Genomic DNA, 22138 nt, shown 5'->3' with positions numbered 1-22138 from the left:
ACCGTGGTTACTCACTCACTCTTACACTCGGCTGAATAACGAGGCGACTGTTTATTGCGAAAGGACATTCTATTTTCTATAAAGTGCCAACTCTTCCTCCACATCTTGTCCACCATTCTTACAGCCGAGTCAGGTCCAGAGTACACAGATTGCTCCAGGAAACTTCCCTTTATGCCAGCTCAAGGGCCAATCAGTGAGCGCAGGGAGTTGCATGATGTTTGCCGGCGCAACGTCACACTGTCGAGGCACTTGTCTCAAAGTCCACTTTCATACACAACGGCAGAGCAAATACGACTTCTGCAGGCAGCTACGATGTGTCGTGAGCGGGCTACACGTTCGCATTTCTTCTGCTGCACGGTACAGAGCGGCCCCTGTTCGTTGGTAAGCAAATGCATCCGAGCTGTGACTCGACACACCCGCGTAGTGTACACAACCCACTTCCTTTATTAGTCAGCCTGACTTCAACACGCCACTATAACAGCTTGCTGTCAAAGGACATCAATTCTGGGCCAACCAATGAACTCGGATGCAAAACCGAGTGTGGCACGGAATTTACAAAATGTTATCTGTGAGCAAACACGAGTTGAAAGGCCAACATGTCTCACCTACCAGGCAAAGTGAAACCTCAATTGGAACAGTATACAACTAAAATAAGAACTCAGTGCTTCAAGTACTAACTATGAAAAAAAGTGACTCAAAAGAATTTTAAAATAGGAATTTTGAAACACTTGCATAGGTTTGATTACTATTGTTTCTACTTGAGAGTATGAATTCAAAACACACAGTGCTGAACATCCTCCTGGAAACCTGAAGCAATATATAGCATACATATAAGCATTGATCACTGTATTAATTCAATGAGAATTGGCTGAGTAGCAAACACCTCATTTCAAATCTCCAACAACAGGAAAGGAGTGGAAAACTCACAAATACATGGCCAGCAGATAAAGAAAGGACCGAACACATATTATTGAATTGAATTGAATACAACTTTGACAATAAAGTTGTATTCAATTCAATTCAATTATGAACCCAAACTACGTTTGCAGAGTACGCACATACTCGGTCATCTGGGGTTATTTTGAAAATGTACCTTAAAGTCAAATTACACTTTACAGAAAGCATTGTGACTTCAATTTTGACACAAGCACTTAGCGGAGCAATCTTGATGGGAGCTGGTGGCTTTTGTTAATCGTTTAAAAAAATAGGACATTGTTTGTTCATTTGTTTTTTCTGTGGGTGACTGGCATCTTTCCTTCCATTTTGTGCTGGGGGTGGGGGGTAAAGCACAGTCTCCGAGGTTAGTAGCTCAGAGTGGTGAAAAGTGGAGAAAAAAAAGGGAAACGCTTGCAGCATGCCATGAGCCTGCACGGGAGTGAAATGTATGTTGAGAGGGAAAGAGGGTGGGAACTCACAGTAAACTATTCCAGAGACTATCTTTCTCTTATACTTTAGAAAACTATCCAAACACATAAACCAACATCAAAATATGAGAGAAATGTGTCATCTCCGTCCGCCAAAAAGTGGCAAAAGATATCCACCCGGTGCCGTGCGACTCTGCTCGCTTTTATCCACCGGGAGCTCCAGCGCCAACGTTGGCATGGATAAGCAGCTCAGCTGGCAGTGATTTGCAGCAACGGGATTGAGGGATCTGGAGGGCAGTTTGCACCCCCCTCCCCCCTGCTCCAAAAAAAAAAACCTTTGCACAGCCCTCAGCCTATTCCCCCAGGCGGGCCTGTGGGAGAAACATTCCTCCATCCCGGAAAAGCAGAGTCACATCTATAGGAGGTCTGGGAATAGAGGAAGGTTAATGAAGAGCAGACTGCCGTGAGGTGCTGCCTCTCAAATGAAGAAGCAGTGGGTTGAATCAGCTGAACTTCCCACTTGAATACTTGACTAAAATATTTTTTAATATGCAGTCTGATCAAATGTCGACCAGTTGATTAGTATTCATTTACAGCACTAATTGCATTCTGGAAAATAAACTTTTTCCCCCTCCCTCACAATTTAAAGAGTCAAGAAAATAGTGTAAATGGCCAAGCATTACGATTTCCAGCTCGTCATGGCATGCACGCAAAAACGGCAAATTTTGTTGGCGTCAGTCTGTGTTGCTAAGGAAGTGCATCATGCTTTCCCGGAGGGGGCACAAATTGACTCGGGTTTAAAGTAGACTATGAGTAAGAACTCAAAAGCAGCAGACAGTATCCCAGTGTAATACAGCCCCGCTGCCTTCTTCATCTGTCTGCTCACCCAAGACATTTTTCCATGATATTTGGCAACACCTCAATATCACAGCCCTCGACGCACACGCACAGACGAGAAGTGTACCAAAGACAACAAAAGCAGATGTTCTCGCTCTGCAGAGGGCTCATAAATACAGATGCAAGCAACAGCCCTCACAAGCACACATTCAGGGGAATGAATGAATTCCTCAGGTAGAAGGTTGGAGGACCACACAGCAACATGCTAGCTGCCGGAGCTGGTCGTGTGGTGGCCAAATGGCCGACCTGTCAACCGTTTGCGTTCATGGAATCTTTTGGCACCAAACACTCAAAGATGAGCAAGTTGCCGTTTGGCATGGCTGCAAACCGGGATGCTGCTACATCCAACAGCCTGACAGTCATTCAGTGGGCGATTGTTACAAAGTTGACAAGAGTATCATAAAACATTTGGGTTCAAAAGCTGTGGGGTTTGGATTCTCCACAAATCACAAACTGTCTTCAAGCCTCCCCGCTTGTATGCGTCTGCATGCGACTGTCCCCCACATGAAACGCTTTGAAGGACCGTTTCATCTTATTGTAAACCGTACAACTGGAAAACCCATACACACTAGCCTGGTTTTAATAAGCGCAATGTACTTGACTAGGGGCATGAGCAGATGTTTAACATGAAAGGACAAACACTATGTTTCAAACCATATGACCAGCAACTTTTCCCGACCAATCTGCCCAAATTAAATTCGAAAGGCTTCTACATTGGCCTACTGTATGTCTGCAAGTTTTCTGTAATTACCAGCACTATCTACACTGGAATCTCGAAGGTTGAATGTCGCAGAGGCAGAAAAATAGGCCTCTTCAAATTATTCCAAATCTGACTACGTATTGTGTTAACCTCCCACTCTTTTTCCAGAAACACATACAGAAGATTCTTCCGTGTTCAATCCACCAAATAATTATTTCAGAATATTTCACACAACACCAACTTAACAGATAATGACGCAGCCTATGGTGTAACTTTTAATCACAACAGAAGGCAACCAGACCTGGCGGGTCTCGTCGGCAACACTTGGGCACCATCGGTGCAAAAACCTCCTGCAGCTGGGAAAAGTCAGGCTTTAAAAATAAAAGTGCACCAAACAATCAAAGATAGAATTCTACAGAGAAGTGCTTTTAATTTGGACATAACTGGCGCAATATAGCGCAGGTATATATATTTTTTACTTTAAATTATGCTCTTTCATCGACTCATACATATGAAATTCTAAATATGGTTAAATATTACTGTAAAACAATATGTGAAGTGCGGGCGGTGACATATGGTCGGTGGCTGTGTCTTGCTCACTGATAACCCGAAAATAGATTTTTTGCCTGTGTGAAAGATTGGTTAAATATGGCCCATTTATATTTCTACCCCCCACCCCCCCTGCTCCCCCTTTTTCTCACTGACTTTCATCCACGTCCAAATTTCCTTCGAGGATGTCTTCTCACCCCAGCTCCGCTAAGCCATACCATCGCGAGTGTCCAACAACATTGACCTTCTCCGATCAATAAAAACTGTGAAATATGCTGCCGCTAAAAAGCAAGCGCTGATAAACTCCCCCAATGAATGCCTTGCTCAAAAGTGCTGCAAACAGCCCACAAGGGGTTTGCGCAAGGCAACATCAACTTGTAATGACAAAAAAAAAAGTTAGAAAAGTATAAATTAAAGGTGGTTTACATGCTAAGCTAAAGGTTATAGCCATAGAGACAACACGCCAGACTCAGCCATCCAGCTACAGAGTTTGTGTGCAGATGTTCAGGTGATGGAGAAATACTGCTCGGCGGACAGTGAGGTGCTGATGGTAAAGTGCAGACTTTTTATCTTCCAGGGCAGTTCAGTTTTAATAAACACAAGACTGCACATCCATACGGCGTGTTTGTTCCAACGACACATGACAGAAAATTGCAAATAGGTGTGTTTTTTGCCCCATGAATAATGGGGGATATGTTCACCCCAAAAAATCCACAAATAGGTGAATTGGAGAATGCCGGACCGTGAATATTTGCAGAGGTCTACTGGACTGGTTGATGAAACCTACAACTGGCCAAGGATGGTTTTGATTTTTGGGTATTTCAGTGCTGCTTGAAACAAAACCACTGTGCAGAAAATGTGACTGAATGTGCAAAGTGGGCTGTGCTTACAGGACTAAAAGTCATCGCAAATCAATATGGCTCCCTTGTATATTTCCAGACCTCATTCTGTCTGAATCAAGGCGGCCCTCCTCCTCTCTGCTGTCAAGTCTCAACAACAAAACAGCACAACAACAGCAATCGAGTCGATCTCATTGTCTTCCAGTGTAGACTGATTCAACCACCCTCCGGTGCGCACTCAACACCTGCCCTTGAGCCGGCTTTTTTAAAATAAGAATTAACAAAAAAAGAGCACAGTCATGTCCAGGAAGCCGGAGGGCCGCGACACACCACAGGAATGCCCGTCAAAAGGCGGGGAAACAATCCACAACTCACTGATAGTCGGTGCAATGGGAAGTAATACACCCTATGATGACATGAAGTGACTCAGAGAGACCATTTAAAGTGCACTGGCACTCTATTTCAACATAAGCCGCAGACTGGTAAACTATGATGTGGATTATGGGCAAATAAGTGCAGAACATGAGGGGACACCACACACAAGGCGTCTCTCTGCTGTTTAATAAACAGAGCTTTATGAGCTCAACCTCATCCATTGACAAAACATTCATGCATTCACCCCCCCCCCCCCCACACACACATACACAAGCAGACCCAAAACAAACACGCTCCCATTTGAAACTCTCCTCTGACTCTTACCAGCCATTCAGCTCCAGCTCCAGCAGGGACTGAGTCTTCTCTGAGTTACATTGCAAACACCACATGCTGGCCACCAACTAGCAAGACACGCCACCCAACATCAGCGGTCCCGCCAGTCTCCACTGTCTGTATGGATGCCTAGAAGCGTTCTCTAATGGACAAAGTCATCTCCAAAGCGCCATCTGTGATTGTTGGTTGTATCGCCACGCGCCGTGCAGTCGGTTGCATCACTTGGTCTGCCAAAAAATGCATTCAGTGGAAGGTAGGCGGACATGGTCAGCGCTAAGTGGCAGGCTGTAATAATCTCTGACAGACAAGTGGAGCGTTTTTGGTTAGCTCTTTCTTCCTCTGTGTTCTAGTTGTGCTGGGCTGCAAAGAGTGTGAGGGGGGCGGAGGCTTGGACACTGGGGAGTGTGGGTTTTTGCCAGACCCTGAGCACTGTGGAAGAGGGCGGGCTGTGGCGAGTGGGGTGGTGGGGGAGGAGGAGGAGGAGGAGGAGGTTTAGTGTAGCTGGGTAGAACCAGAAAAAAGAGGATGGGGGGGAAAAAACTTGTGAAACACTCATGCTGCAGGGAAGGGACACAAAACTGACCCCGAGGCAAAGGATGTAAGAAAATCACATTGTTCCGGAGTGTTATCAGCAAATCGAAAAAAAAAAAAAAAAAAAAAAGACTAGGAGCTAGGACAGTTACTTAGGAATAAATGACTGCAGTACATAAACAGGAAAGAATAGTATGAAGAGAGGATGCGACAAATGTTCTGTTAGCTGATCTTTAAGTGAGTCGAGACGTAAGAGAGCACATCTATTAATAGAGCCTCTCAAGATCATGGAGTGACTTGAACTAAGAAAAGAACTACAGGGGATTCGGTGTCTTCGTCTGCAAAATACTAAATAAATAAAGCACATGGTAGCATCTTCAACATTTCTTTTGCCTTTTTTTCCCCTCTGACCAATTTCCTAGATGATATTTACCGCCGACAAGCTCCCAGTTCCATTTCCAGCCAGCTTCACGCTTGCAGTTGACCCTTCAACCGAGTCTGTTTTGCAGACAGAGTTGAAGACTAATAACCCCGCTGAGAGAGCGGGGTTGGGGTAAAACTGCTCTCCGTTCGAGGGATTTTCTGTCTAATGACAACAGACACAGGAAACTGGAAGGAGACCTTTATCGGAACAGTCCATACCAAAAGATGCCGGTGTCCTTTCATCAGAGGCAGACAGAGCAAGTTCGTCAAAGGAGTCACAATTATGAAGGATGACCACGGTCGCGACTGGACGACTGATCTATTTTGGTTTGGAATCCCGGCCCTGCTCACGAGTGCCTACAGCTGTGAATGCTAAAGCTCTGGAGAGTCAACTTACAGATTCTAGTTGCAACCGAGCCACTCGCACAACAAAAATCGCTTTCCTCCTTAGTGCCAGGAAACAAAACAGAGCCATTAGGGAACAAAATATATTGAAGATGACGCTTTGCTCGGAGTTATCTCATAATGATTTTCCAATATCCGCGCGATGATAGCGGTCTCAGTGCGAGTGTTGCAATCCTAAAAGACCGGCAGGATCAGAGAAGCAGCAACGTTTATTTGTGCGGGAAGGAGATAAGAACGAGGCTCCGATACTTCTGAAATCCAAGGTAAAAGTGCCGTGTTCCACTGGTAATGACAACTCTAGGAGCCGATCCAGTGGAATCCTCTGGCTGCCTCCAGATCTCTTGTGTTACGATGCCGTCTAGTCATCCTGTCTGGTGAAGGCCCACTCCATCTCCTGTGTTCAACCCGCATGCTTCTCTGCTGTGGAATGATGTCATTGAAAATTCCAAGCAGAGGCCCTCTCGCTGCTCATAAAACACAATTTCTTCAACTCAATACATATGGTCGCTCTGCTTTTCTGCTCCTACTCCATCACCCTCCCCGAGTTCTAAAGTCCTTTCTTTTTCGAGTTCGACGCATGACACATTGCAGAAGGTCAAAGAGGCACACGGTGGTCAGCAATACACAAACAGATGTCGCGCTATCGAGAGAAAGAAAGAAAGATTTTCCCGCACACTGCAAAGATTTCCAAAAGACAACAGGACAGAAGGAGAGCAAACGAAATGACGGAGGAAACGGATCGCTTCCTGGAAACTTGGGTCACAAGATTTTGGTATGTCGCCCGCAGTCTACGTTGACATCATACACAGTTTAACATAATCGGCATTTTCTGGGCAAAGAAACGAAAAATAAAAGGAAAACTCAGCCCTTGCCTGGTCTGGAAACAATTAGAACAGACTGATGTCATAGTTTGATACAAAAGCATATACAGACGACTTTGTCTAGGGGGGGTGGGGGGGGGGAATGATTCTTTTGCTTGGGAACAAATCATTTCTTTGCCCAAAAAGCATCTGGTTGCAAATATGGTTTTTAATTTGGCCCTGAAAAAAAGGTAATTCAAGGATGTGTCGCCTCTGCCGAGCATGTTTTGTCAGCAAAGCTTGTGCAGATGAGCTGCCTGAAGGACTGCTCAAAGCTCATCCATCGATTGTGATGTGTTTTTGAACACTGGTCAAGTGCAAACTATGAAAAACTTCTTTTAGCTAGTGTGTTTTTGAGTTCTTTTTTTTTTTGCCTTGTCCTCCTTTAATGATGCGTAAATCGCTTTGTTACAGCTGCAGCTGTTGTGAAGACGTTATAAAAAATAAAGATGTATTAGTCCACTGACATTACACCAGTATCATTTCAACCAACCGGCAAGATTGATGAAACGCCATCTGAATGGCTCCGAAACACTATCCACTCTTGACTTTTATGCATGTTCATTTGGAGATTGAACAAGTTTGTTCTGGTTTCCTCTCACATTCCAAACACATATGCCCGTCAGGTGGGCTGAAGGCATGGAACCGCTTGGAGGACATGGACGGGATTCAGACATCCGCTGACCTGTCTTGTCTGGATCTTCTTGGGTGCACACAGGCGAACCAAGTAGAATTTCACTATTACAACCTAACCACGTTTGCGTTCTACTTCTCGCAATCCAGTAAAGTTGTTTTTTACGGGAACTCTGGCAAAGCTGTACCCTTGATTGCATGCATATGTGATCTGCCTCACTCCATAAAAGACATATGGGGGTCATGTACGGTGTACTGTTACCATTATTAGGCGCCGCAACTGTTTGTCCTTTTGAAACAATTTCCTCGTAGTTTGCTTGCTGGCCAGCCAGCAAATTACTCTGAAGCTTATTGTCCAAAGCCCGGCCTCCGACACAGAAATACACTACAGCACACTCGTCAGATCTAAAAATATGTGCACGTGAGGTGACCCAATGTGGTAAACACTCTGTGAGTGACATTAACAATGCAGTGATGAGCAGTGAAAAAAACCGTGAATAACGGGAATAAACTGCTGATGTCAATTTACGAGTGCAATTTGATCAAATCAGCATGTTCTTGTCTTGTCTTTACAGTCACAATACAAGCATCTCTTGTGGTTTTCGCTCAGAGCGGCTTTGTCTGTAAATGTGATAAACACCACAGCGGGTATAAATAACTGAGGCGGGTATAAGAGCCAGGCCCTGCCACTGCCGGCAGACAAAACGGACCATGGGAAGTATGGGGGGGTGGGGGGGGGGGGGCTTCAGGAGTAACAGTGCCACTCGTTGGTCAGAAAGTGACATAACAAGTAACTCTGAAGGCACACAATCGGTCGAGGTGGAGGAAGAAATGTGCAATGATGTCATTTGGGAGTACTGCGGTCAGGCGTGTTTATAATAGCTGTGGGCGGGGAGGGTGGCTGGGTAATTCAAAGAGGCGGGATGTAAAATGACAACCTGGGTTCGGCTGGGGAGATGGGATTGGTCAAGGTGTGGGCCTGGGTGCGTCTATTTAAGTGACAGTGAGAGCATCACACCTGTTTCACTTTGAGCCGCTATCCTGCATATTTTTAGATGTTTCTCTCCTCCAGCACTCCTGATTCAAATGATCGGGATTGTTTTCGAGGCTCCTGCAGAGCTTACTGATGAGCTGATCGTTTGAATACGGTGTGTTAGAAGAGGGAGAAATCCAAAACATGCAGGGTAGCGGCTCTTGAGGACACGAGTTGCCCGCCTACCCTTGATTCAGTCAAGACCGGTATTCCAAAAAATTATGCCATCTGTAGCCAATTTATTCAGACGTGCGGCTGTTCTGGAATTTTACATCCAAGCTGAGGAGTGCAGCATTAACAAAATAAGCACCAATCAACGCAAGCACACTGGTTGACATTGTTGAACAAAGAAAAATCAAGGGAGCTGATGTTTTGTGCAATGTAGTGTGCGCAGGAAGTGGACGGCAGTTGAAATCAGACGCCCTCGGTGATATTTGCCAATGAAGACAACTTGGGATCAGCTGATCCTATTGAATGTGTGCCGGGGCGGGAAAGTGGGTCATCGGCCCATGAAAAAATCAGCCGATTGAGCAACACGTGCACGCTCAAAGTGCAGGCCCTTGATGGGCCCGGAATTCTACAACACTAACACGTTTCAGCTTTTTCAAATTATTACAAAACCTTTGTTTGTATTTTGTGCTTTTGAGAAAACAAAAGTCTGGTCAAACAAATGCCACAACACACCAGAAATGAAAATGCCACATCACAGTAAGCAGACAATCTGTGGAAATATTTAGCAAGAGTATCCACATTGTGCAGAGCCAGCAGAACAAATCTAGCGAAAGGATAGCAATACACACAATGTCGGAAAGATTCAAATATCACGATCCTTTGTCAGTTGTTCTATTGTCCTGTGATGATCTTCAAGCACAAAAAAAAAACAACCCCCCCCCGCTCCCTACAGTCAGTTTCTGATCCCACCCCAAATGACGATCAAGCCAATGTGGTCTGTCAGCAGAATCCCAGTCAGAAATAAACATACTGTATCTCCAGTGTGTCAAAGTGACATCTTTTGTGCGGGAAAGTGTGTGACCGCTCGGCAATGCAATCAATCCAGGCCCAACTCAGTGATATCAATAAGCAAGCGATATTGACTGGAAGGCTTAGAAGGAGAATAATTGCTGTTCCGCTCCAATTGCATTCACTAGCTGCTACAACGGGAATCAGATAAACAGCAAATGACGAGAAACGTCTTGTTGCAGCTCATTCAGTGCAAATCCCTCACAAGATTTCATGAGCAGCCAAATATGAATAAATGTTGAGCGCTGACTGCTGCACAAATGCGAGACGCGCACGTGATATGATCACGGAACGTTTTTAACTGCTTGTCGTCCAATAACGAATTTGTCAACGAGCGGCGGCATAGCCGTAGTAGAGAGATAATAATGCTGCTGAGACATTGCACCAGTAATTTTGCCTGACGCGCGACAGCAAAGCTGCTCTCAACTGTTTCTTCAGTCTCGCTTTTTTTTTTCCTGGCAAAGCCACCAGTGCTTTGGTGGCATCAGAAGTCCACATGGCAAACATCTCAAGAACCTCGTGCTCCGTTGTCCACTCTGGCGGAAGTCATTGTTTGTGTCGGCGCAGCAAATAAAGGCAAGTCTTTCTCACAGCGGCACCAACGCGTCTTTTCAGTCCTTGATCAGGTGTAACACGTGCACTGGGGGAGAAAGTGGGGCTGACACAAGAGAACGGAAAACATGTCAGATTTACGATCTGGGCAGAAGGCACAAATGGCTGTCATCACTCTTGGCCTGTCGCTGCGTGATTCGGGCATCACAAAGAGACTTTACTTTCAGCTTCCGTTCCTCTAAAATTGAAAGCACACCATGAATTCCATCCTAATGACCTCATTAAGATGACAAGAATGAAATCAGCCAGTATAAAAAAGAGGCTTTAATTTGAAGGGGTTGGACGCAAAGTGAAAAGGTTGTAAATTGTCAGCGCGATTGCCACCAAGTCCCACATTGAAGAACCTGCAGCAATTCATTGCCATTTAATCTGTGTGGAAAAACTATGTGGCAGTTTATGGGATGGAAACAGATGATTCAAAGCCAGTCACGAATGGCGGCCTCCACTTTTTCCACAGATGCTGCCGTAGCAGCAGTTTCGGTTAACGAGACAACATGTTACTATTAAAAGAGCACAGGACAGAAATGAAAGAATGATATTATATTATTTATTAACTCATTCCCTCCCAAAGACGTTTTTAAACGTCTTTTCAAACTTGGTCCAGAATTGGCTGGTACTCAATTGGGTGGGGTGTGGGTGAATTCTAAATCTCCATTCCCAGAAAAAAAAATCCAACGTATCAGAATTTATTGCTGATTAATAATATAAATGGGGTTCGATTCCAGCTCCGGCCTCCCTGTGTGGAGTTTGCATGTTCTCCCCGGGCCTGCGTGGGTTTTCTCCGGGTGCTCCGGTTTCCTCCCACATTCCAAAAATATGCATGGCAGGCTGATTGAACACTCTAAATTGTCCCTAGGTGTGAGTGTGAGTGCGAATGGTTGTTCGTCTATGTGTGCCCTGCGATTGGCTGGCAACCGATTCAGGGTGTCCCCCGCCTACTGCCCGGAGACGGCTGGGATGGGCTCCAGCACCCCCCGCGACCCTAGTGAGGATCAAGCGGTACGGAAGATGAATGAATGAATGAATATAAATGATAAATCCCCCCCACCCCCCAAAAAAAACGTCAGTAGTAAAATGTGCATACTTATGTATGGTAGCTGGCACACCAATTGATGAACCAAACTAAAACCCACCAAAACCCAAAAAACTCGGATACGATGTACGTACAGCACATGAATCTGAAATCCCTGCTTGAAAGGTAAACAAATACCGTCTAGAAAATATTGTGGCATATTGTGCTAAATCGTTTCCTCAAAATTGTGCTCTCAAATTAGACATCTAATTTCTTTCCGAACTGTGAAATACTACATTGAGCTATTTTTCATGACTATTTGTAAAACCAATTTGCATTGTTTTGCCCATTCTCTTGTGTCCTTTCTAGCTTTCATTATCCATCCATAATGTCAAAAAAATAGTCTCATGTGAGATGCATTAGGACATGCACAATTTTCTCTACTCACACACTTCGGACACACTTCCCCATATTTGTAAATGTACTATAAAAGTTACAAGACAAGATCAGTTCAAAGTAAACTGTTAACTGTCTTTGAATGACCTTTACTTCAAGTGTTGTTGTAAACGCAAAATATGATTTAAATAAAACGGTAATAACACATGTTCATAATTATCGGTTGGTCATTTCATTTCATTTGCTGCCTTGTGATTTCTTTCACATCAGAACTCATCACTGGCAAAGAAACAAGAAGTTTCAACTGCTACACTAGAGAATTAATCAGCTGTTTGGACATACTCATTGAAAGCCGCGGTTGATGGCTCCTTGACAAAGCGAGCTAAATTCATAAGCAAACTATTTTCTGATTCGCAGCTCTCCTGATGATGTGCTCCCAAAATGGACACTTGGGAGATGTATTCATTAGAAATGTGTTGATGCCCAAGGAACCAATCTCTGGAGATATGTTTAAATGAGGAGCCTATACAACCGTGTTTCGCCCCTGAACTCTCAAAGTCTTGCTCAGGGGCACCTCTGCAGTGCGAAGGAAGTGAGCCGGCTCCACCGGTTACACACGAAATCATCCCCAGTGAAGGGCAGAGTTTGGAATAAGAAGAGGAAAGAAGTGTCCTTCTAGGCAGGAGTTCTTTTAATTTCTTAGAGAACAAAAATCAGAAAGATAAAGCACTAATCCCACCCCACGTTCTTGAACAGGAACAAAGCAAGAAGAGGAGGAACCCCTCCTCCTGCGGAGGTCTCGAGTTGAGTGCTGAGAAATTATTCCAGTCAAAGGAGATATCCTGAATGTGCAAGTTCCATTCATTCCACATTTCCACAAGCGCCGGTTGGTGCAAGTCAGCAACTCTTCGATTTCAACATGTGCAACCAGGAAGGATGTGACTGTGAACTCTACAGAAGGGCGCCGGACTCCTTTTTTGAATATAAGCCCGTTGATGCCCCTTCACACATCCCCTTATTTATTTGATCAGCTGTCGGGCTGATTAAACGGCTCATACTCATCGATTGACAGAAGTTGTATGACTATGTCAGTAATGACCTGCATCTCACTTGGAGCAAGCTCGGCAATCAGTCCTCCACATCCGTAGATGCACGTGAGCTAGCCAGCCTGGAACGGGCCAACACTCTACTTGCCCCAGCAACGCTTTCCGTATCATTGACTGGAAGCGCAGCCCTGGCCTATGCCGCGCCATCGATCTGCAGAGCCTTCAGTTACTGATTAGAGCGTCCGTTCTCTCTCAGCCCGCACGACAATTCCTCCGGGAATGTGCTCATTGTATTAGAAGTGAATTTTTAACATCAATTGTAACAAAGATGAGCAATTTATTAGTGGTGAAAGGGGAGAGTTGGTTATTCTCAGATGAAATATGGATCAGATGTGGAAATATGTGGCAGGATGTTTCTCCCAACTTCACAAAACTCGTGTGCAGGACATGGGCCTTAATTTGTCATTGTACGTAGCCATCCGAAACATACCCGCTGTCAGTCAAAAGGTTTTCGCACACGTGGCCATTCATGACAGGGGCGAAGCTTTTCATTCTTAGTGCCGTCCATTTCCCTCAATGTCTGAACTGACTGCTTGGATTCTAACTCCGTTTGAGTCGAGAATCCTGCACTCGCAAATTCATGTATGATGGGAACCGTGTGGTCAGGGTATGAAAATCCTTTAGATGTCATCTTGCCTCAACATTGTTGAAGTTATACTTTGATTAAGTTGGTTTGGCCCTGGGCTGAATACGTGCCTAAAACCCGTTAGCTTGGTCAGAACAATTCACACTCGTGGCCATTCTCAATCGTGACAGGAAGCAATTCTCGATTAATGTTTCTATCACGTCGGTTGTCTGACTTGAACTTTTTCACCAGTGAAATTGACCAGTACTCATACTGTACATGTTGTGTCAGCCAGTTCACACGGAACATAGTGAGTCAGCAACTTACTTACATCTTCCTGACAGGATGAGCTATTTGCCCTTAGAGAATGTGTTCACGAGATCCTAGGGAGAGGCTCGTCTTTGCATTTTATGGTAGAACCAATTCAGTATTTATTTCACGGAGTTCTGCATCACTAAAACTCGATGTACTGCGTTACAAAACTTCGATTTGGTGCAGGCCCTGCAGAACGGGCATGTTGAAATCGCTAAAGTACAATTGTACTGAGTTGAATGTAATGTCATCCATCCATCCATCCATCTTCCGAACCGCTTAATTCTCACCAGGGTCGCGGGGGTGCTGGAGCCTATCCCAGCCATCTTCGGGCAGTCGGCGGGGGACACCCTGAATCAGTTGTCAACCAATCGCAGGGCACACAGAGACGAACAACCATCCACGCTCACATTCACACCTAGGGACAATTTAGAGCGTCCAATCAGCCTGCCATGCATGTTTTTGGAATGTGGGAGGAAACCGGAGCACCCGGAGAAAACCCACGCAGGCCCGGGGAGAACATGCAAACTCCACACAGGGAGGTCGGAGCTGGAATCGAACCCGGTACCTCTGCACTGTGAAGCCGACGTGCTAACCACTGGACTACCGGGCCGCCGAATGTAATGTCAACAAACACAAAAAAAGAGATAAGCCAAAGGGGAGGGGGCATGCATGCATATGTGGTACAGTCACTCTCAACACTTTTTTACTTCTAATTGGCTCTAATGACTGCCTCACTGGCAGTGTTATGTCCAAGGACCGGCAACCCGAGGCCAAGGCCAAGGACTTGAGAAATTTTCCGAGGCCAGGGCCAAGGACCAAGGACTGATTTGGAAACTGAGGCCTAGCCGAGGACATGTATGAAACAATGCTATCATACCACTTGGCAGGTCTTCATGATTTGCAACACCCCTCCATCATAACCCTTTGCACTCCATAACGCTTGAATGAAGTGTTTTTATTCAAAGAGTAGAACAGTCAGGGTACGTGTTATTTATACTGAGAAAAAAAACAATAAAATCATATGGTATACATTTATGAATTAATGTTTTAGTGCAGTACTTTCTTAATATGAAGTAAATCAACACTCAACAGGCATGACGTGGCACGGAACACAAGTTGAGAAATGACTTTGCATTGAAGTCAATCACTGACAGCAGAAAAAGCGGTCCCAGGGACTCGCTGATCAGAAAGGTATGAGTCCCATTATGCATTGAGAGTCAGCAGCTGTGTACTCCAGGTTTATTCCCAAAAAATTAATGGATCATGAATACAGCATAGCACAAAATCTGATTATGTCACGTCGCGTGCCCGCCAGCAGGTGGCGGGTTTTTTCCTCCGCCTGTTCTGCACACCTGTTCGTAATTTCGGACTGATTACCCTCCTTTATTAAGTGACTCCGGCAGTTCTCTCACTGCCGGAGAATTCCTTACCGTGCCATTGCTCTCTCTCGCTATTTCGTCGTTCGATAATACTCGCTGCCCTTTTTGCCTTACGGCCACTACCATCGTTTATTCGCGTTGCGACCAAATTGTTATTACTCTAGTTTTCCGATCTCTGGACTTCCTCGCTCTTTGTTTTTTCGCGAGCGTTTTCGGTTGTCTTCCTTATTTCCTGGTCCTTATTTGACCAGCGTTTTCTGTTACCGTTTTCCCTGTCGGGCTCTTTCTGTTCATTATTAAAACCCTTTTTGTTTCTTACAAGATCCTTTCGTGTCTGCCTTTTCCTGGGATCCACCTCGTTTTTTCTGTTGTGCACGAGGCGATTTCTCATCGCCTCGGGCGCAACGTGACAGAATTCTCCGGCCACCATGGATCCCGCAGACATCGAAAAGATATTGTCCGCTCTTTCCCGACAAGAGCAACAAATGAGTCAGCACGGCCAAGCCCTTACGGAACTCCGCGGCGCGGTCTCCATGTTGGATCATCGGTTCGATGATTTCGAACCTCGCTTAGTTCGGGTGGAGGAACGGAGACCACCACCCTCCGGGTTTCGTCCTACCACCCCGGAAGCGCCCTCCTCATATCCCACTATGTCGAGGGAGCCCTCGCTTCCACATCCCCCTCGTTACGGGGGTGAGCACGGGCAGTGTGGACACTTCCTCCACCAGTGCTCTCTCATATTTGACCAACAGCCGTCTGCCTACGCTAATGACGCCGCCAAGGTGGCTTATGTCATGAGTCTGTTAACAGGTCCGGCGGCGTCGTGGGCGATTGCGACCAGTGACGCTAAGCCGAATCTCCGTTCATCATTCCCTGACTTCGTGGCAGCCTTTCGTCGGGTGTTCCACCATTCCGTGTGGGGAAGAGAGGCGGAGGGTCGGCTACTCGCCCTTCATCAGGGAAGGCGGTCGGTCGCTGACTACTCCATTGAGTTCCGGATCCTGGCCGCACACAGTGGATACGACGATCGAGCCCTGTGTGGACTGTTTCGCAGTGGCCTAAACTCACAACTCAAGGACGAGCTGGCGACCCGCGACCACAGCACCGACTTGGAGGAGCTGATCGACCTCTCCCTCCTCATGGACAATCGCCTGAGGGAGCGAGGCCGGGAGCGTGGAGGTGATCGGTATCCGTCTCGACGCTTCATGTACCGTGAGGAATATCGTGGGTTCGGTGACAGCATCCACGGAGGAACCGATGCAGCTGGGCGGCAAGGACGTTGGTGCGGAGGAAGGAAGGCGCCGTCTCCGTGACCGTGCTACGACAGACAGCGCCCAACCACCCCCTCACGCCGCAACCAGCTATCCGGGGTCGTCTTTCCATGCTCCCCCCCGATTACTGTGAGTTACGACCTCGCGCGTCACCCCCCGAGTCTAGGCGAGTCGACAAGCGACCGGGACACCCCAACAGACTTGAGCTCGAGGGGGAGGTATTCGGTGGGTCCCGGTCAAGACGGGTTCGGGCCCTGGTAGATTCAGGAGCGGATGACTGTTTGATGGACACCAATCTCGCGTCCGAACTGGGTTGCTCTTTAGAGGAGTTGGTTGAAAAGAAGCGGGTGCGTGATCTTGATGGGCGTCTCCTGGCGGTAGTAACGCATCGAACGGAGCCGCTAAAGCTTCTACTATCCGGTAATCATATTGAGCATCGCCGTTTTTATGTGATGCGGTCCCGCAACGCTCCGATCATCCTCGGATTACCCTGGCTTCAGACGCATAACCCCGTGATTTCGTGGGCGCGCCCAGCAATCGATAGCTGGAGCCAATATTGTTATCAGCACTGCTTACAATCAGCCGTCGGGAAGCACGAACGCGTCGCGCCCCCCGAGGAAATCTGCCTTGACGGAGTGCCGGAGTGCTATCGGGATCTTAGGGAGGTATTTAGCGAGGATCGCGCGCGCTCCTTGCCCCCACACCGCCCCTACGATTGCGCTATAGACCTGCAGGCGGGCGCCCCGTTGCCGACCTCGCGGCTGTATCAGGTATCCCAACCCGAGCGTGAGGCGTTAACGGAATACATCAACAGCTCGCTCGCTGCAGGTATCATCAGACCATCACGCTCACCGTTAGGGGCGGGTTTTTTCTTCGTGGGGAAGAAGGATAAGACCCTGCGACCCTGCGTGGACTATCGGGGATTGAACGAGATCACTATCAAGAATAAATACCCCTTACCCTTGATAGACTCCGCCTTCGCCCCACTGCAATCTGCCACGGTCTTCTCGAAACTAGACTTGCGCAGCGCTTACCATTTGGTTCGCATCCGAGAGGGCGACGAATGGAAAACCGCGTTTAAGACCCCCCTGGGCCATTTCGAATATTTAGTTATGCCTTTTGGTCTCACAAACGCCCCTGCCGTATTCCAGAATCTTATTAATGACGTGTTACGGGACATGATTAACCTTTTCTGTTTCGTTTATCTTGACGACATTTTGATTTTTTCCCGTTCATTACATGAGCACCGGCAACATGTTAGGCTGGTGCTACAACGTTTACTGGAGAACCGGCTCTTCGTCAAGGCAGAGAAGTGTGAGTTCCATGTCCCCGTCATCTCCTTCCTGGGGTTCATTATAGAACAGGGCAGGCTACGAGCGGACCCCATTAAGACGGTGCGGTCACTAACTGGCCGGTTCCTACCAGTCGCAAGGAACTGCAGCGCTTCTTGGGGTTCGCCAACTTCTACAGGCGTTTTATCCGCGGATACAGCCACATGGCGCTTCCCTTAACCCGCCTTACTTCTGTTAAGATCCCTTTTAAGTGGGACCCTACCGCGGATGCGGCGTTTGCCAACCTTATGGCGGCGTTTACTAGTCCCCCTGTACTGCAACATCCTGACGCTGACTACCCTTTCATCGTAGAGGTGGACGCCTCGGATTCAGGGGTGGGTGCGGTGCTGTCCCAACGCTCTCCAGTCGACCAGAAGCTGCATCCCTGCGCCTTCTTCTCCCGTCGACTCAGTGCCGCCGAGTCCAACTACGACGTGGGCAACCGGGAACTGTTGGCAGTTGTGACCGCCTTACAGGAGTGGCGGCACTGGCTCGAGGGGGCAAAGGAGCCTTTTACCGTTTACACTGATCATAAAAACCTTGCTTATCTCCGCTCCGCCAAAAGACTAAACGCCCGTCAGGCCCGGTGGGCCCTCTTCCTCACCAGGTTCGACTTTGTCCTCACCTACTCCCCGGGTCTAAGAACACTAAGCCTGACGCCCTTTCCCATTTCCACGAACCTGCGGGGAGGGACCGATCCCCGGAGACCATACTCCTGACCCAGTGCATCGTGGGGGCCGTCCAGTGGGAGATTGAGCAGCGGATCCAGACAGCCCTGGAGGGGGTTCAGGTGCCGGCCGGGTGCCCAGCGGGGAGGCTGTTCGTACCTCCTGCCCTCCGATCGGAGGTCCTGCAGTGGGGACATGGATCCAAGGTGGTGTGTCATCCCGGGGTGAACCGGACTGTGCAACTCGTCGCCCAGCGTTTCTGGTGGCCGGAGCTCCGCCGCGACGTGACGGAGTTCATCAAGGCCTGCACCTCCTGCGCCTGCGGCAAGTCGTCCCATCAACCTCCGGCGGGACTGCTCCAGCCGTTGCCCATTCCTCCTCGCCCGTGGTCCCACATCGCCCTGGACTTCGTCACGGGCCTCCCGCCTTCCCGGGGTCGGACGGTCGTGCTCACGATCGTGGACCGCTTCTCCAAGGCTGCTCACTTTGTGCCTTTGTCCAGGTTGCCGTCGGCGGTGGAGACCGCCAACCTCCTCATCAGACACGTCTTCCGTCTCCACGGCATTCCGGCGGACATTGTGTTTCGGATCGGGGGCCCCAGTTTGTGTCTCGCGTCTGTAAGCGGTTCTGCCGGTCCCGCGGAGCTACGGCCAGCCTAACCTCGGGATACCACCCCCAGTCCAATGGACAGGCTGAGCGCGCCAATCAGGATCTGGGGGCGGCCCTCCGCTGTGTGTGCCTCCACCGTCCCGCATCCTGGGTCGACCATTTACCCTGGGTAGAATATGCCCACAACACCCTCGTCTCCTCCGCCACAGGCAGATCACCGTTCATGACGGCTTACGGGTACCAGCCACCGTTGTTTCCGTCCCAGGAGGGGCAGGTGGACCTCCCTTCTGTACAGCACCACCTTAAGCGGGCCCATCACGTGTGGAAAGAGGCCCGGGCTGCGTTGTCCCGCACTGCGTCCCGGAACCGGCAGATCGCAGATCGTCGTCGGCGCCCTCATATGTGGTGGGACAGAAGGTGTGGCTGGCAACGAGGGATCTTCGCCTGGCCGGCACGTCTGCCAAACTGGGACCCCGATTCGCTGGACCGTTCGAGGTCGAGGCCGTCATCAGCCCCGTCGCGGTCAGGCTCCGGCTACCGGCCTCCATGAAAGTTCACCCCGTGTTCCACGTCTCCCTGCTCAAGCCTGTGTCTTCCAGCGCCTTGGCGCCTCCTCCCGCTCCGCCGCCGCCTCCGCGGGTGGTCGATGGTGGTCCGGTGTACGCGGTGCGTGCCATCCTGGACTCTCGACGCAGGGGCAGGGGTTTCCAGTACCTGGTCGACTGGGAGGGCTACGGGCCGGAGGAGCGGCAATGGGTGCCACGCTCCTGGATCCTTGATCCGTCCCTTTTGCGCGACTTCCACTCTGCGCATCCATCCAAACCGGGTAGTCCGCCGGGAGGCGTCCATTGAGGGGGGGTACTGTCATGTCGCGTGCCCGCCAGCAGGTGGCGGGTTTTTTCCTCCGCCTGTTCTTCACACCTGTTCGTAATTTCGGACTGATTACCCTCCTTTATTAAGTGACTCCGGCAGTTCTCTCACTGCCGGAGAATTCCTTACCGTGCCATTGCTCTCTCTCGCTATTTCGTCGTTCGATAATACTCGCTGCCCTTTTTGCCTTACGGCCACTACCATCGTTTATTCGCGTTGCGACCAAATTGTTATTACTCTAGTTTTCCGATCTCTGGACTTCCTCGCTCTTTGTTTTTTCGCGAGCATTTTCGGTTGTCTTCCTTATTTCCTTGTCCTTATTTCACCAGCGTTTTCTGTTACCGTTTTCCCTGTCGGGCTCTTTCTGTTCATTATTAAAACCCTTTTTGTTTCTTACAAGATCCTTTCGTGTCTGCCTTTTCCTGGGATCCAACTCGTTTTTTCTGTTGTGCACGAGGCGATTTCTCATCGCCTCGGCGCAACGTGACAGATTATTTTTCCAATTTCACACTGAAAAGATTAATTTACTGGTAATCATTAATACAGGTAAGTATTGATGTGGCTTGACATCCTCTTCCCAAGATGATGCATGTGTAATCTACGATCAATTTGACGAAAGAATTTAACACACGTCATCTTGAGTTCTACCAACAGTTAACATTAGCATTACTACACTTTGTGACGAATGTTTTATTCATAAAGTTACCATGCCACAACCAGTAAATTATAGAATAATCAATCCTGTTTCCTAATATTTTTCACAGCTATTAGCCTACAAATCTAATGACCAACTTGCCTCGTAATTGTGCCTCGCATCGTATTTCGCTCTCGCATTCTGTGCATACGTCACAGGTGAGTTTAGTGATACGCCCTTTGGACGATTCATACGAAAAATCAGACAAGCATTCCCATTTCTTAAATATCGCAATTAGTAGACCTTGGTGAGTTGTTTTCGCCGCCATTTCAAACTTTCATCCGCGCCATTCCTCAGTTTGCGGACTAAAATAACAACCCGCATGCGCACCCAACGTCATCTGCCCCCCCCCCCAACATTGTAAACAAAACAAAACAAAAGTAAATTAGAAGAAAGACACTCACACACCACACCACATCACAAACACACATACAGGCGCAGTGAAATCGTATGGATCACACAGTCAATTCAAGTGCGGTGACTTTTATAATGAAACTATTTTTCGGTACCGTGAAAATTACGCCACGGAAATGACACGCTACCGGTAACGATTGTTCCTGTAAAATCCTCAGGCTTGCCGTAGTTTTTTGTTTGTTTGTTTGTTTTGACTGAGAAATTTCCTTGCGTCCCAAAAACGCACATTGTTTAGAACTGTGCGTCCCGTGGGAAAATTATGTGTCTAGGACGAGGCACGCAGAGGTAACGAGATGGCTGAATCTCTAACCATTCTCTGAGTACGACTATTATTACCACTACCACTAATACTACATTAATTAATACCTTCAATTTCACAATATAATAATAAATAATTAAATCAACCATGATTTTAAACTATGTATTATCAATATTCATTATTCCAAGCACGAGAAAGCATTCAGCAAACATAACTGGAATCGAGCAAAAGGACTCCAAATCCCAAAGGCCAAACCCGGACGTGAACTGCCGACTCCAGCTGCAATGCACATTACTTGGTTCAAACAAACATTTCAGTGCGACCGCACAAACGTGACGACTGTGCAAAAATAACAAAATAAAAGACACCACTGTTACAGAAAGGTTTACACGCTGTTTAAACTGCCGATCGCGAACGCAACAAACCGTGATTGAAACTAACTGCTAACCCGCTCCTCTTAAAGTGATAGAGTTAATCCATCAATAAGGGTTTCCTTCGATGGAATTTATTAGATTCTTCGTGATTTTAGCGGTCTTTTGACAAGGGATTCGAGGCTCTAATTCCTCATTGTGTCCGAGGACCGGCAATCCGAGGCCAAGGCCAAGGACTTGACTCCCGAGGCCACGTCCGAGGACCAAGGACCGCCCCTCGGTCCTCGAGCCGGTCCTTGGCCTC

At 47.7% G+C, this 22138-nt stretch overlaps 1 protein-coding gene across 9 annotated transcripts in view; it reads right to left on the bottom strand.

The window, feature by feature from the left end:
• The window catches only part of LOC127596242 (IQ motif and SEC7 domain-containing protein 1-like), a 114746-nt gene that overhangs the window by 17657 nt on the left and 74951 nt on the right, over window positions 1–22138 (bottom strand). Inside the window, exon 1 of one of the 9 annotated variants that reach the window (XM_052058512.1) lies at window positions 5049–5462. The exons of 7 other annotated variants lie outside the window; for them this stretch is intronic. In XM_052058512.1, the coding sequence (XP_051914472.1) occupies window positions 5049–5113 (65 nt within the window). In that variant the 5' untranslated portion in view covers window positions 5114–5462. Of the gene's footprint in view, window positions 1–15; window positions 164–5048; window positions 5463–22138 lie in introns of those variants that run through there. One more of the 9 variants, XM_052058509.1, reaches the window with a different exon arrangement.

Source organism: Hippocampus zosterae, chromosome 2 (genome assembly GCF_025434085.1).
Source record: "Hippocampus zosterae strain Florida chromosome 2, ASM2543408v3, whole genome shotgun sequence".
Taxonomy (NCBI): Eukaryota; Metazoa; Chordata; class Actinopteri; order Syngnathiformes; family Syngnathidae; genus Hippocampus; species Hippocampus zosterae.
Note: the sequence above shows the minus strand (reverse complement) of the source record. Positions and strands in the feature narration are given on the sequence as shown.